Source organism: Tursiops truncatus, chromosome 3, assembly GCF_011762595.2.
Source record: "Tursiops truncatus isolate mTurTru1 chromosome 3, mTurTru1.mat.Y, whole genome shotgun sequence".
Classification (NCBI taxonomy): Eukaryota; Metazoa; Chordata; class Mammalia; order Artiodactyla; family Delphinidae; genus Tursiops; species Tursiops truncatus.
In genome coordinates, this window is record NC_047036.1 from 35,653,500 (window position 1) to 35,668,394 (window position 14,895).

Here is a 14,895-nt window from a genome sequence, read left to right on the forward strand (position 1 = left end):
CGGAGAGATTCCCGCACAGAGGATCGGTGCCGACCAGCACTCACCAGCCTGAGAGGCTTGTCTGCTCACCCGCCGGGGTGGGCGGGGCTGGGAGCTGAGGCTCAGGCTTCAGGTTGGAGCGCAGGGAGAGGACTGGGGTTGGCGGAGTGAACACAGCCTGCAGGGGGTTAGTGCGCCACGGCTAGCCAAGAGGGAGTCCGGGGAAAAGTCTGGACCTGCCGAAGAGGCAGGAGACTTCTTCCCTCTTTGTTTCCTGGCGCGCGAGGAGAGGGGATTAAGAGCGCTGCTTAAAGGAGCTCCAGAGACGGGTACGAGCCGCGGCTAACAGCGCGGACCCCAGAGAGGGACATGAGACGCTAAGGCTGCTGCTGCCGCCACCAAGAAGCCTGTGTGCGAGCACAGGTCACTATCCACACCCCGCTTCCGGGGAGCCTGTGCAGCCCGCCACTGCCAGGGTCCCTGGATTCAGGGACAACTCCCCCGGGGGAACGCATGGCGTGCCTCAGGCTGGTGCAATGTCATGCTGGCCTCTGCTGCCGCAGGCTCGTCCTGAGTGAGCCACAGTCCCCGAATCAGCGGCTCCTTTAACCCCTTCCTGTCTGAGGGAAGAACAGACGCCCTCCAGGGACCTATACGCAGAGGCGGGGCCAAATCCAAAGCTGAGCCCCTGGGAGCTGTGCGAACAAAGAAGAGAAAGGGAAATCTCTCCCAGCAGCCTCAGAAGCAGTGGATTAAAGCTCCACAATCAACTTGATGTACCCTGCATCTGTGGAATACCTGAATAGACAACAAATCATCCCAAATTAAGGAGGTGGACTTTGAGAGCAAAATTTGTGATTTTTTTCCCCTTTTCCTCTTTTTGTGAGTGTGTATGTGTATGCTTCTGTGTGAGATTTTGTTTGTATAGCTTTGCTTCCACCATTGGTCCTAGGGTTCTATCCGTCCGTTTTTGTTTTTTTTTTTTAATTTTTTTCTTAATAATTATTTTTTATATTAATAACTTTATTATATTTTATCTTACTTTATTTTATTTTACTTTATTTTCTTTTTTCCTTCCTCCCTCCCTCCCTCCCTCCCTCCTTTCTTTCCTTTCTTTCTTTCTTTCTTTCTTTCTTTCTTTCTTTCTTCTATTGATTCTTTCTTTCTACTTTTTCTCCCTTTTATTCTGAGCCATGTGGATGAAAGGCTCTTGGCGCTGCAGCCAGGAGTCACTGCTGTGCCTCTGAGGTGGGAGAGCCAACTTCAGGACACTGGTCCACAAGAGACCTCCCAGCTCCACATAATATCAAACGGCGAAAATCTCTCAGAGATCTCCATCTCAACACCAGCACCCAGCTTCACTCAACGACCAGCAAGCTACAGTGCTGGAAATCCTATGCCAAACAACTAGCAAGACAGGAACACAACATCACCCATTAGCAGAGAGGCTGCCTAAAATCATAATAAGGCCACAGACACCCCAAAACACACCACCAGACATGGACCTGCCCACCAGAAAGATAAGATCCAGCCTCATCCACCAGAACACAGGCACTAGTCCCCTCCACCAGGAAGCCTACACAACCCACTGAACCAAACTTAGCCACTGGGGACAGACACCAAAAACAACGGGAAGTACGAACCTGCGGCCTGCAAAAAGGAGACCCCAAACACAGTAAGATAAGCAAAATGAGAAGACAGAAAAACACACAGCAGATGAAGGAGCAAGATAAAAACCCACCAGACCTAACAAATGAAGAGGAAATAGGCAGTCTACCTGAAAGAGAATTCAGAATAATGATAGTAAATATGATCCAAAATCTTGGAAATAGAGAAAATGCAAGAAACATTTAACAAGGACCTAGAAGAACTAAAGATGAAACAAACAATGATGAACAACACAATAAATGAAATTAAAAATACTCTAGAAGGGATCAATAGCAGAATAACTGAGGCAGAAGAACGGCTAAGTGACCTGGAAGATAAAATAGTGGAAATAACTACTGCAGAGCAGAATAAAGAAAAAAGAATGAAAAGAACTGAGGACAGTCTCAGGGACCTCTGGGACAACATCAAACACACCAACATTCAAATTATAGAGGTTCCAGAAGAAGAAGAGAAAAAGAAAGGGACTGAGAAAATATTTGAAGAGATTATAGTTGAAAACTTCCCAAATATGGGAAAGGAAATAGTTAATCAAGTCCAGGAAGCACAGAGAGTCCCATACAGGATAAATCCAAGGAGAAATACGCCAAGACACATATTAATCAAACTGTCAAAAATTAAGTACAAAGAAAACATTAAAAGCAGCAAGGGAAAAACAACAAATAACACACAAGGGAATCCCCATAAGGTTAACCGCTGATCTTTCAGCAGAAACTCTGCAAGCCAGAAGGGACTGGCAGGACATATTTAAAGTGATGAAGGAGAAAAACCTGCAACCAAGATTACTCCACCCAGCAAGGATCTCATTCAGATTTGATGGAGAAATTAAAACCTTTACAGACAAGTAAAAGCTGAGAGAGTTCAGCACCACCAAACCAGCTTTACAACAACTGCTAAAGGAACTTCTCTAAGCAAGAAACACAAGAGAAGGAAAAGACCTACAATAACGAACCCAAAACAATTAAGAAAATGGGAATAGGAATATACATATCGATAATTACCTTAAATGTAAATGGACTAAATGCTCCCACCAAAAGACACAGATTGGCTGAATGGATACAAAAACAAGACCCATATATTTGCTGTCTACAAGAGACCCACTTCAGACCTAGAGACACATACAGACTGAAAGTAAGGGGATGGAAAAAGATATTTCATGTAAATGGAAACCAAAAGAAAGCTGGAGTAGCAATTCTCATATCAGACAAAATAGACTTTAAAATAAAGACTATTAGAAGAGACAAAGAAGGACACTACATAATGATCAAGGGACTGATCCAAGAAGAAGATATAACAATTGTAAATATTTATGCACCCAACATAGGAGCACCTCAATACAGAAGGCTAATACTAACAGCCATAAAAGGGAAAATCGACAGTAACACATTCATAGTAGGGGACTTTAACACCCCACTTTCACCAATGGACAGATCATCCAAAATGAAACTAAATAAGGAAACACAAGCTTTAAATGATACATTAAACAAGATAGACTTAATTGATATTTATAGGACATTCCATCCAAAAACAGCAGAATACACATTTTTCTCAAGTGCTCATGGAACATTCTCCAGGATAGATCATATCTTGGGTCACAAATCAAGCCTTGGTAAATTTAAGAAAATTGAAATTGTATCAAGTATATTTTCTGAGCACAACGCTATTAGACTAGATATCAATTACAGGAAAAGATCTGTAAAAAATACAAACACATGGAGGCTAAACAATACACTACTTAATAACGAAGTGATCACTGAAGAAATCAAAGAGGAAATCAAAACATACCTAGAAACAAATGACATGGAGACATGACGACCCAAAATCTATGGGATGCAGCAAAAGCAGTTCTAAGAGGGAAGTTTATAGCAATACAATCCTACCTTAAGAAACAGAGAACATCTTGAATAAACAACCTAACCTTGCACATAAAGCAATTAGAGAAAGAAGAACAAAAAAACCCCAAAGTTAGCAGAAGGAAAGAAATCATAAAAATCAGATCAGAAATAAATGAAAAAGAAATGAAGCAAACGATAGCAAAGATCAATAAAACTAAAAGCTGGTTCTTTGAGAAGAGAAACAAAATTGATAAACCATTAGCCAGACTCATCAAGAAAAAAGGGAGAAGACTCAAATCAATAGAATTAGAAACGAAAAAGGAGAAGTAACAGCTGACACTGCAGAAATACAAAAGATCATGAGAGATTACTACAAGCAACTCTATGCCAATAAAATGGACAACCTGGAAGAAATGGACAAATTCTTAGAAATGCACAACCTGCCAAGACTGAATCAGGAAGAAACAGAAAATATGAACAGGCCAATCACAAGCACTGAAATTGAAACTGTGATTAAAAATCTTCCAACAAACAAAAGCCCAGGACCAGATGGCTTCACAGGCGAATTCTATCAAACATTTAGAGAAGAGCTAACACCTATCCTTCTCAAACTCTTCCAAACTATAGCAGAGGGAGGAACACTCCCAAACTCATTCTACAAGACCACCATCACCCTGATACCAAAACCAGACAAGGATGTCACAAAGAAAGAAAACTACAGGCCAATATCACTGATGAACATAGATGCAAAAATCCTCAACAAAATACTAGCAAACAGAAGCCAACAGCACATTAAACGGATCATACACCATGATCAAGTGGGGTTTATTCCAGGAATGCAAGTATTCGTCAATATATGTAAATCAGTCAACGTGATACACCATATTAACAAATTGAAGGAGAAAAACCATATGATCATCTCAATAGATGCAGAGGAAGCTTTCAACAAAATTCAACACCCATTTATGATAAAAAACCCTGCAGAAAGTAGGCATAGAGGGAACTTTCCTCAACATAATAAAGGCCATATATGACAAACCCACAGCCAATATCGTCCTCAATGGTGAAAAACTGAAAGCATTTCCACTAAGATCAGGAACAAGACAAGGGTGCCCACTCTCACCACTATTATTCAACATAGTTTTGGAAGTTTTAGCCACAGCAATCAGAGAAGAAAAGGAAATAAAAGGAATCCAAATCGGAAAAGAAGAAGTAAAGCTGTCACTGTTTGCAGATGACATGATCCCATACATAGAGAACCCTAAAGATGCTACCAGAAATCTACTAGAGCTAATCAATGAATTTGGTAAAGTGGCAGGATACAAAATTAATGCACAGAAATCTCTGGCATTCCTATATACTAATGATGAAAAATCTGAAAGTGAAATCAAGAAAACACTCCCATTTACCATTGCAACAAAAAGAATAAAATATCTAGGAATAAACCTACCTAAGGAGACAAAAGACCTGTAAGCAGAAAATTATAAGACACTGATGAAAGAAATTAAAGATGATACAAATAGATGGAGGGATATACCATGTTCTTGGATTGGAAGAATCAACATTGTGAAAATGACTCTACTACCCAAAGCAATCTATAGATTCAATGCAATCCCTATCAAACTACCACTGGCATTTTTCACAGAACTAGAACAAAAAATTTTGCAATTTGTATGGAAACACAAAAGACCCCGAATAGCCAAAGCAATCTTGAGAACGAAAGAAGGAACTGGAGGAATCAGGCTCCCTGACTTCAGACTATACTACAAAGCTACAGTTATCAAGACGGTATGGTACTGGCACAAAAACAGAAAGATAGATCAATGGAACAGGATAGAAAGCCCAGAGATAAACCCATGCACATATGGACACCTTATCTTTGATAAAGGTGGCAGTAATGTACAGTGGAGAAAGGACAGCCTCTTCAATAAGTGGTGCTGGGAAAACTGGACAGGTACATGTAAAAGTATGAGATTAGATCACTCCCTAACACCATACACAAAAATAAGCTCAAAATGGATTAAAGACCTAAATGTAAGGCCAGAAACTATCAAACTCTTAGAGGAAAACATAGGCAGAACACTCTATGACATAAATCACAGCAAGATCCTTTCTGACCCACCTCCTAGAGTAATGGAAATAAAAACAAAAATAAACAAATGGGACCTAATGAAACTTCAAAGCTTTTGCACAGCAAAGGAAACCATAAACAAGACCAAAAGACAACCCTCAGAATGGGAGAAAATATTTGCAAATGAAGCAACCGACAAAGGATTAATCTCCAAAATTTACAAGCAGCTCATGCAACTCAATAACAAGAAAACAAACAACCCAATCCAAAAATGGGCAGAAGACCTAAATAGACATTTCTCCAAAGAAGATATACAGACTGCCAACAAACACATGAAAGAATGCTCAACATCATTAATCATTAGAGAAATGCAAATCAAAACTACAATGAGATATCATCTCACACCAGTCAGAATGGCCATCATCAAAAAATCTAGAAACAATAAATGCTGGAGAGGGTGTGGAGAAAAGGGAACACTCTTGCACTGTTGGTGGGAATGTGAATTGGTTCAGCCACTATGGAGAACAGTATGGAGGTTCCTTAGAAAACTAAAAATAGAACTACCATATGACCCAGAAATCCCACTCCTGGGCATATACCCTGAGAAAACCAAAATTCAAAAAGAGTCATGTACCAAAATGTTCATTGCAGCTCTATTTACAATAGCCCGGAGATGGAAACAACCTAAGTGCCCATCATCGGATGAATGGATAAAGAAGATGTGGCACATATATACAATGGAATATTACTCAGCCATAAAAAGAAACGACATTGAGCTATTTGTAATGTGGTGGATAGACCTAGAGTCTGTCATACAGAGTGAAGTAAGTCAGAAAGAAAAAGACAAATACCGTATGCTAACACATATATATGGAATTTAAGAAAAAAAAATGTCATGAAGAACCTAGGGGTAAAGCAGGAATAAAGATGCAGACCTCCTAGAGAACGGACTTGAGGTTATGGGGAGGGGGAAGGGTGAGCTGTGACAGGGCGAGAGAGAGTCATGGACATATACACACTAACAAACGTAAGGTAGATAGCTAGTGGGAAGCAGCCGCATGGCACAGGGATATTGGCTCGGTGCTTTGTGACTGCCTGGAGGGGTGGGATAGGGAGGGTGGGAGGGAGGGAGACGCAAGAGGGAAGAGATATGGGAACATATGTATATGTATAACTGATTCACTTTGTTATAAAGCAGAAACTAACACACCATTGTAAAGCAATTATACTCCAATAAAGATGTAAAAGAAAATTCCCTAATCCTAATGTTTCTTTTGAGAGAATAGAATAAGTAAGTCTTGACTATCTCATTCTCACAAAGCCAATTTCAGAGGAATGAATGAATGACCCAGTCACGTGAGGCTGATTATGGGTCACTGGCCATTCTAAGCGCGGGGGTTGGGGAATGGAGAGCTGCAGTAATAGCACCATGCGTAAATAATCTTGCAGCTACAGGTCCTAAGCCCAGCAAACACGTGCTGCCCGCCGAGCACGGAGAGGGCGGGCACCCGGGAGGAAGATCCTAGGCGGCCGGAACGTGCTCGCGCCCGTGGCCGCCGCCGCCCGCGCCGCGGCCGTTCGGGTCTCGGAGCGAGCCCACGTGCGCCGGCCGGACCCAAGCAGAGGGAGCGCCCGGGCACTCGCGAGGAAATGGCGGGCGAGGCGCTGTTCAGGGTTAGGGAAAAGTGTGGGGCGAGTTACGCCCCGAGAGGGGAGAGTAGAGAAGGTAAGGCTTTCGGGACGGAAAGGAGAGAGGAAGGATCGTGAGCTAGGTAAGGCGTCCCGACCTAGGCTTTGGGAGGAAAGGGGGCGGGGGGGGGGGGGCAGCGGTATAAAGGTACACCTGAAACTGGCTGCGAGTTTATTCTAAGGTCCGGGTCGGAAGTGCTCACACCTGGAGTCTGGCGCGGGTGGGTGGAAGGTGGAGCCCCACCCAGACAAAGGCAGGCCCGCAACCGGCCCAACCCCACCACAGCTCGACTTCCTCCTCCCAGCGCAGGCGGCCTGCCCTTCTCGAGCGCCAAATCCCCTCAGCTAGCTCCGCCCCGCCACTAGAGGAGGGCGGGTGGGGGCGTGGCCCGCCCACTCCCTCGTCTGCGCTCAGTCGGCGTCCGCGTCAGCCGGACCCCAACGCGTTGACGCGGCACGTCGACGTAAGTGACGCGCAGGCCCGGGCCGCTCCTCCTTCCTTGAGTGAGTGCCGGCCCGGTCTGGGCGGGGGAGAAGAGGGCGGGCGGGGGAGGGAGAGGCGACCCGGGAGTCGTAGTGGGCCGCGGGCCGGACCGGGTCCCGGGGCGGCGGGAGCCAGGGCCGGGCCGAAGGGCTTGGCGGGCCGTTAGAGGGCCGCGGCGGCTGTCGGGTCTCCTCCCTTGCCGGACTTGCGCGCCCCGGAGCCCGGAGCCTCCGGCGCTGTGCCCACCCCGCTCCAGCTCGCGTCTCCCGACTCCAATTAGGTCAGGCTCGGAGTCCCGCGGCCGCGGCTCCGGCCCCCAACGCGCGGCGGCCGCCCGGCTCGCCTTTCTTTCTTCCCTCGCCTTCCTCTCCTCTTGTCTCACCCTCCCCCCTTCTTTTCGCGTTGCTGGGGTTTTGTTTTTTGTTGTTTTATGCTTTAGGGGTTTTGTTCCTCAGCCCGAGCTCATGGGTGTACATTATCATGCTCCTCTTTTGTAGAACAACCCGATGGCCATGGAGGCCGAAGAGACGATGGAATGCCTTCAGGAGTTCCCTGAACATCATAAAATGATCCTGGACCGATTGAATGAACAGCGAGAGCAGGACCGGTTTACTGACATCACCCTGATTGTCGACGGTGGGTAGCGTGGTGGGCCGAGGAGCGAATTTGTGGCTTCAGATCTTCTCTCCCCTTCCCCCATCCGCCTTTTTTATCCACCTTCTGTGGACTCCCTATCGAAAGTCTGCGGACTGTGTGCTCTGGAACCCGAGGACACTTATCAGTGTCCCTTAACGTAGACCATGCTGCAGAAGGATAGTCACGCTTTCAACATAATCATGGCATTTTAACTTCTTGCAGCCTTTTCAAGTGTTCGCATTGTACACTTGAGTGCAAGGTGGCGGGGATAAGGGAGGATGTCTCTAAATGTTTGGTTAGTAGACTTCTGCTGCTAAGCTGCTTTGAGCAGTCTTTCACAGGAGTCATTTGGGAAGTGTTCTTTCTAGTTTCCCAAATGGTCTTGGAGGGAAAATGTGAGAGATTCCTTTGCAGCACTGGTACCCCCTTTGGTAACCCCCAAAATATAATGCGGTCTTTACCAGTCTTAGGAGTAGCCATTATAATGGATGCAAACCCAGCTTGGGTATCTTTTCTGTTTAGTGAAAATAGACTTCTTGAGGCAAGCTATACTTTATTATAGCCTACAGCTGGTCTGCTGTAGGTTGAGTTTCCAAATATTAGGCATACTAAAATGTTTTCCATAGCAAACACATCCAGCTTGGTGCTTATTCTGTGGCTTTTTCTTCTCTTTTCAAATGACGTATAACCTTTTGGGTTGTGTTTATATTTAGCAGTTTCAACTGAATAGGATATGCCTTTGACTTAAGTGGTACCTCCTGAAATGTTGTAAGGTGGCCTTTATAAAGCTGACTTAATAAGGCCCTTGAGGTAAAGATCCTGCTTCATGTCAAATTGAGATTTAAATTTGTCAAGATAGCTGTCCAGAATATAGTTTTATAATTATATTACAAAAGACCTATTTTACTTTAATTTCTTAACTTGTTTTATAGTTTTATATTTGATTTTTGTGAATATGATGATTTTATTTTGTTTTTTCTCTAGGACACCATTTTAAGGCCCACAAGGCTGTTTTGGCTGCTTGCAGCAAGTTCTTTTACAAATTCTTTCAGGAGTTTACTCAGGAACCTTTGGTGGAGATAGAAGGTAAATGCTTGTTTTAAATACAATATTTAGCAAGCATTATAATTTGATGAAGAAGTTTTAGGCAGTTAATTTAGCAAGATACCATGGGAAACAGGCATCAATGGTTTCTATTCGGTGACTGGATAAATTGTTCTTTTGACACCTGAGAATTCTTACTTTTAGTAACGTGCTTCGTAAAATGATCTTCCAGGAAAAACTCTTACGTTAAATGGTTGGTCTCTTAAAGGAGTCTTTTTCATTGCTAATACCAGTGATCACTGTCTTTTGAAAACATGTATTAAAAGTGAATTTCCATCTTATTTAGTGGGCTTATGTTTCAGACTGGTCCAGATGCTGCAGGCCTCTGTATTAGCAGCATGACACGCACAGTGTGAAATGGGCTGTCATAATATGGAAAAGGAGTAGCATTCAGAAGAAGTTCTAGTGGCTATAGAAAGTCTAGGATGGAAGGGGGTCATCTACTAGATACTGTCTTAAAATAGAAATTTTTATACTTGTTTGACTTTTTGTAATAATAGCCCACCAAGTGCCAGGTATTATGCTGTGTAGTTTGTGTGCATTTTCTGAGGTTCACAGCAGTGCTTTGAAGTAAGTGGTTTTACTTCCAATTTACGTATCAGGGAGTAGGCTCTAAAAGGTTACTTGTCTGAGGTTGCCCAGCTAGCAGGGGATTCAGTTTGTTCTATTAATTCTGCTGCTACAATACCTAGCCCTCTACCCCTCAATCCAAAACTGTGGGAAATAAGTCAGCTTACCTACATAAATACAGGGTTCTTGAGTTTGGGTTTTGTATCTCTCTCAGTGTGTATATATTCTCTGTTATGAATGGGTTGCCTAGAAACAGTATTCCCTTGGAAAAATTTGGTGTCCAGGGGAGTAAAGAAAACGTAGAGTTAAGAGTATTCTCTTATTTTGATAGTTCCAGCTTACCTAGCATTCTGGCTGATATCCATAGATAGATTATCTTTGATTATCTGTGATGGACAGAGCACAGGCATGATGGAAATCCTCAAAGCTTACTAAAGTGAGAATCCATCAGCCTAGACGGTGTTTCTGTTACAAGCCAAAGTTTTGTGCATTTATTCACCTGAGGTACTGAGACCCCAGGCAGGTTACTTTATCTCAATTGCATATTTGCCTCTTCATCTGAAAAGTGGGTTAATAGGCTTGTACTGTTGTGCTAATGATTAATTGAAATGGCATCTGCAGAGTGCCTGGCGTAGTGTTTGGTGCACTGTCAAAGCTTAATAGATTGGGGCTGTTTATCAGATTTAATACCTATTATAATATACCATGCCAGACCCAGGAAATGAGAAATTGATTAATAAGACAGCCCTTAGAGAATTTGCAAATTTAATCATGGATAAGCAACAGTTAAGGAGTGCAAAAAATGTTGCAGAGAATTTTGTTGCAGAATGGTGTCACTAAGGAGGGAGGATGAGTGGTTTAGTTTACTTTAGAGAGAAGGAGGATTTCAAAGATGAGTCAACTTCTGGGCAGAATCTTAAGTCAAAAAATAAGTGGCCCAGGCTAGAATATGCATTGCTGGTGGAGTGTGGAGTACTGACCTACCTGGAGAAGTAGGGTCTTTTCTTCTAAAGACTAATCACCTTGGGATTATCTCTTGTACTTCTGATGTGCTCTGTCCATTATAGTACAGGACACACAACTTTCAGTATTTAAACTGTAGAAAGTAAGAAAGAAAAATGTAAAAACATTCTTTCTGTTTTTGTTATTTGCCAGATTCAGGTTTAAAGAATCAATTTGGCTCAATGTCTTCTTAAGCCCTTAACTTTGGAATTGATGCACTATCTGGCTAGGTCACCTGGCTGTAGAGAAAGCCCTGGGCATGCATTTAGAAAACCTGACTTGTAGTCCCAGCTTTACTGTTTGTCAGTTGTGTAACATTGGACATCTTAGCTTCCTTTTTTCTCTTTTAATCTGCAGAAAATGTCAAGTAATTTTGGATTATGTCATGGGCATTATTTTTTTCCTTTTTTTTTTTTGGTCTGTGTCAGGTTGTTGAGGCATGCGGGATCTTTCGTTACGGTGCAAGGTTTCTTTGTTGCGTGTTTGGGCTTCTCTCTAGTTGTGGCGTGTGGGTTTTTCTCTGTCTAGTTGTGGCACATGGGCTCTGTAGCTTGTGGCACGTGGGCTTAGTTGCCCCGCAGCATGTGGGATCTCAGTTCCCCAACCAGGGATCGAACCGGCATCCCCTGCATTGGAAGGTGGATTCTTTACCACTGGACCACCAGGGAAGTCCCTGTCATGGGCATTTTGAATATTATGTTTTGACCCTCTGTGTGCTGTTAGAATCATCTGGAGAATGCTTTTGGTTTTTGTTGTTGTTTTGATTTTGTTTTGTTTTAGCAATCAACCTGATTAGGTTCAGACTGCCTTGTGTAGACTGTGGATCCAATTCCAATTTAGTTTTCAAAACCTTTGTTGTTCTGTTCAGGTCCCAGGTGTGCCGACCTGGGTGGTAGTCCACACCACAGTGTAATTCTCAAAGCCTTTGCTGTGCTGCCTCACGTCATTTTTGCACACGTGCAGCTGGGTGGTGAGCTCAAGACTGCATACGCAGATTTAAAGGACCTCTCTCCAGCTCCCTCCTGATGGCCTCTGTACTTAGCTCCCCTGAGCTCCCTTTCCTGGTCCTCTGGCTGGAAGACTAGGAGGTTAGCTTCCCTGTGCTGTTGTACATTTTCTGCAGTGGAATCCATTTCCTGGATAATAACATGGTGAGAGAAGAAAATAACAAGAATTCTCTCCATGCTCTTCAGATGATAATCTCTTTCCTAGTTCTCAGCCAGAGAGAACTTTTTCTTAGGGTTGAGTTGCCTGCTTGGTGGCAACTAGCCATAGATGTGCAGCGTCAGACTGGGGCTTGTCTTGAGGGAGGGCTGAGAGAGAAATAAAAACCAGCTATTTTTCCCCACCCCCACACACTCTCCATCCCCTTTGCTGGTTCTCTAGCCGGAAAGAGTTTCTCCTGTAGCTTTTTCTGTCTGCACCTGCTACCCAGTTACGGGAGTTGGGCTGTCCTCAAGCTGGGTTATGTGGGAGGAAAAATATAAAACCAGGAAACTTACTGCTGTTCTTTGAGTTTTGATTTCTCTCCCCAGTCTCTTTGCTTCTGTTTTTTCTTCGGAGTCCTTGTATATTTGCTTTATGTATTCTTTTCAGAATTTTTAGTTATAATCAATGGACAAGATAGGGTGGCGTATGCATTCTTCATCTTAGCTAGAACTAGAACTCCCATCTGTAAAATAGGAATGGTTCTTGTCTTTAGCCGCTCACTAGAAACACCAGGGGAGCTTTTGCAAGTACTAATACCCAGGCTTTTTCTCCAGATCAATTAAATCGGTCTTTGAGGGGTGAGATCCAAGCATCTGTATTTAAAAGTTCTCTAGGTCCTTGTTATTCAAGGTGTGGTCTGAGGATCAGTAATGCGTGGGCATCACCTGTGAGCTTGTTAGAACTGTAGACTCTCAGGCTCCACCCTAGACCTACTGAATCAGAACAGAATCCTCAGATGATTCCTTTGTACAGCAAAGTTAGGGCAGCACTGCCCTAAGACAAGTCCAGTATGCAGCCAGTGTTGAGAACCACTGCCTTATAGGGTTTTGTAAAAGCAAATGTATGTAAAGAGAATTTAAATTGAAATATGCTCTATGAGTATAAACTGTCATTAGATGCAAGCTGAGCCAGCTCCCTCCCTGTTTTCTGGATCCCTGGTGAAGTAAGTTATCTTTGATTAGGACTGCAGGTTCACCTTTGTTTTAAGTCAAAATTGTTGTCCTTGAAGCCAGTTGCATCCCACCTCACCTTTGTGACTTGGATTCACACCATATAAAATCTTCAGCAGACATTCACTCCCTTGTTCAGAACACAACAGCCTTCTCCTAACCCGAGCCTCCAATTTTCCAAATCCATTCTTTACTTCTGAAACCACAGATCCATAAGCACCTAGTTTCTCTCAAACAGCAACTCTACCATCGCGTCCAAAATCTTAGCCCCTAATATCAAGGACAGAGCATCCAAGCACATATTCATACATCCTATTTGAGTAGGAGTTTTCCACCAGTTGAGGAATTCTGTAAGACTAGAGAAATTCCAGAATGCCCACCCCCCACTTTTGCCTCTTCCTAAGGGGAAAAAATGACTCAGGTCAAGGTGTTTATATTAACATTTTTCTTAGATACTTCCTTAGAAAAATTGTATATTATGAAAGGAGTAAGGAATTGAGAAAATGGACTGAAATTTGAAAGTTACTAAACTAGTCCTAATAGAGTATAAAATATTTTTGCAGCTGTACATCATCTACCAACCCTTCACTTACCTGGGCAGGTGTTGTAAGTTTGGTTCCTGTTAGCTAATTAAGTCAGTGGCTTATTCCTAGGACCAGTGTTGGACTGGCCACATAAGAAGCACTTAGGGTGGGCTTCCCTGGTGGCTCAGCGGTTAAGAATCCGCCTGCCAATGCAGGGGACAGGGATTGATCCCTGATCTGGGAAGATCCCCAATGCCGCAGAGCAACTAAGCCTGTGCGCTACAACTACTGAGCCTGCGCTCTAGAGCCTGCGAGCCACAACTACTGAGCCCGTGCGTCTAGAGCTTGTGCTCTGCAACAAGAGAAGCCACCGCAATGAGAAGCCTGTGCACTGCCACGGAGAGTAGCCCCCGCCCGCCGCAATTAGAGAAAGCCTGTGCGCAGCAATGAAGACCCAGCGCAGCCCAAAATAAAACAAACAAATAAATTTATTTAAAAAAAGAAGCACTCAGGGTGCTTATAAAAAGGAGTTCCCTATCCCAGTTTTGATTCTGGAGATCAGGGACCCATGCTTAAGTCTACAGGTGATTCTGATTAACCAAGATTGGGAACTAAGTCCACAAGTTCTTGGAGGCCAGTTGGTTCTTGAAATTACTAATTTTTAGAATTTTCTATGGTAATCCACTGTGTGTATTACATAATACTCCCATTGGGGTCTGGGGCAATATCCTATAAGCACATAATAATCCAGTGTATTATTAATAAGCAGCATAGCTTATTAATATTTACTCTAAGTGGGATAAAGATTATAAATAGCCTCATGTCAGTTCAGGTCAAATTTTGCTGCCAAATTTATGGGAAAACTTCTGGTTTTAAGAGATTTGGGGGACTTTGGAAATAGGAGTAAAAGATTGCAGTCTTGTAGTGAATGAGACATGGGTATTCAGACGCTTCCAAGCAGGAATGTTTCCTACCATCATCGTATTTAAAAATCTTCATCATGGACTTTGGAGTCAGGCCATCTGGGTTTGCTTCTAGTATTATCACTTAATAACTATGTGACTTTCGCAAGTTACTTCTCTGTGCCTCAATTTCCTCATCTGTAAAATGGGGATTATAATAGTACTTCATAGGGTTGTCAGGAGGATTAAGTCAGTTGATGATTTGTAAAGTGTTT

At 43.2% G+C, this 14,895-nt stretch overlaps 1 protein-coding gene and 1 long non-coding RNA gene across 8 annotated transcripts in view; one reads left to right on the forward strand and one right to left on the reverse strand.

The window, feature by feature from the left end:
- The window catches only part of LOC141278273 (uncharacterized), a 28,479-nt gene extending 20,915 nt beyond the window's left edge, over positions 1–7,564 (reverse strand). The window contains exon 1 of the long non-coding RNA XR_012330665.1: positions 7,445–7,564. This is a non-coding gene — a long non-coding RNA (uncharacterized lncRNA). The remainder of the gene's footprint in view (positions 1–7,444) is intronic.
- The window catches only part of ZNF131 (zinc finger protein 131), a 33,027-nt gene continuing 25,225 nt past the window's right edge, over positions 7,094–14,895 (forward strand). The window contains exons 1-3 of one of the 7 annotated variants that reach the window (XM_033852835.2): positions 7,094–7,322; positions 8,221–8,359; positions 9,344–9,445. In XM_033852835.2, coding sequence (XP_033708726.1) covers positions 8,230–8,359; positions 9,344–9,445 — 232 coding nt within the window. In that variant the 5' untranslated portion in view covers positions 7,094–7,322; positions 8,221–8,229. The other 6 variants (XM_033852838.2, XM_033852839.2, XM_033852837.2 and 3 more) reach the window with 6 other exon arrangements.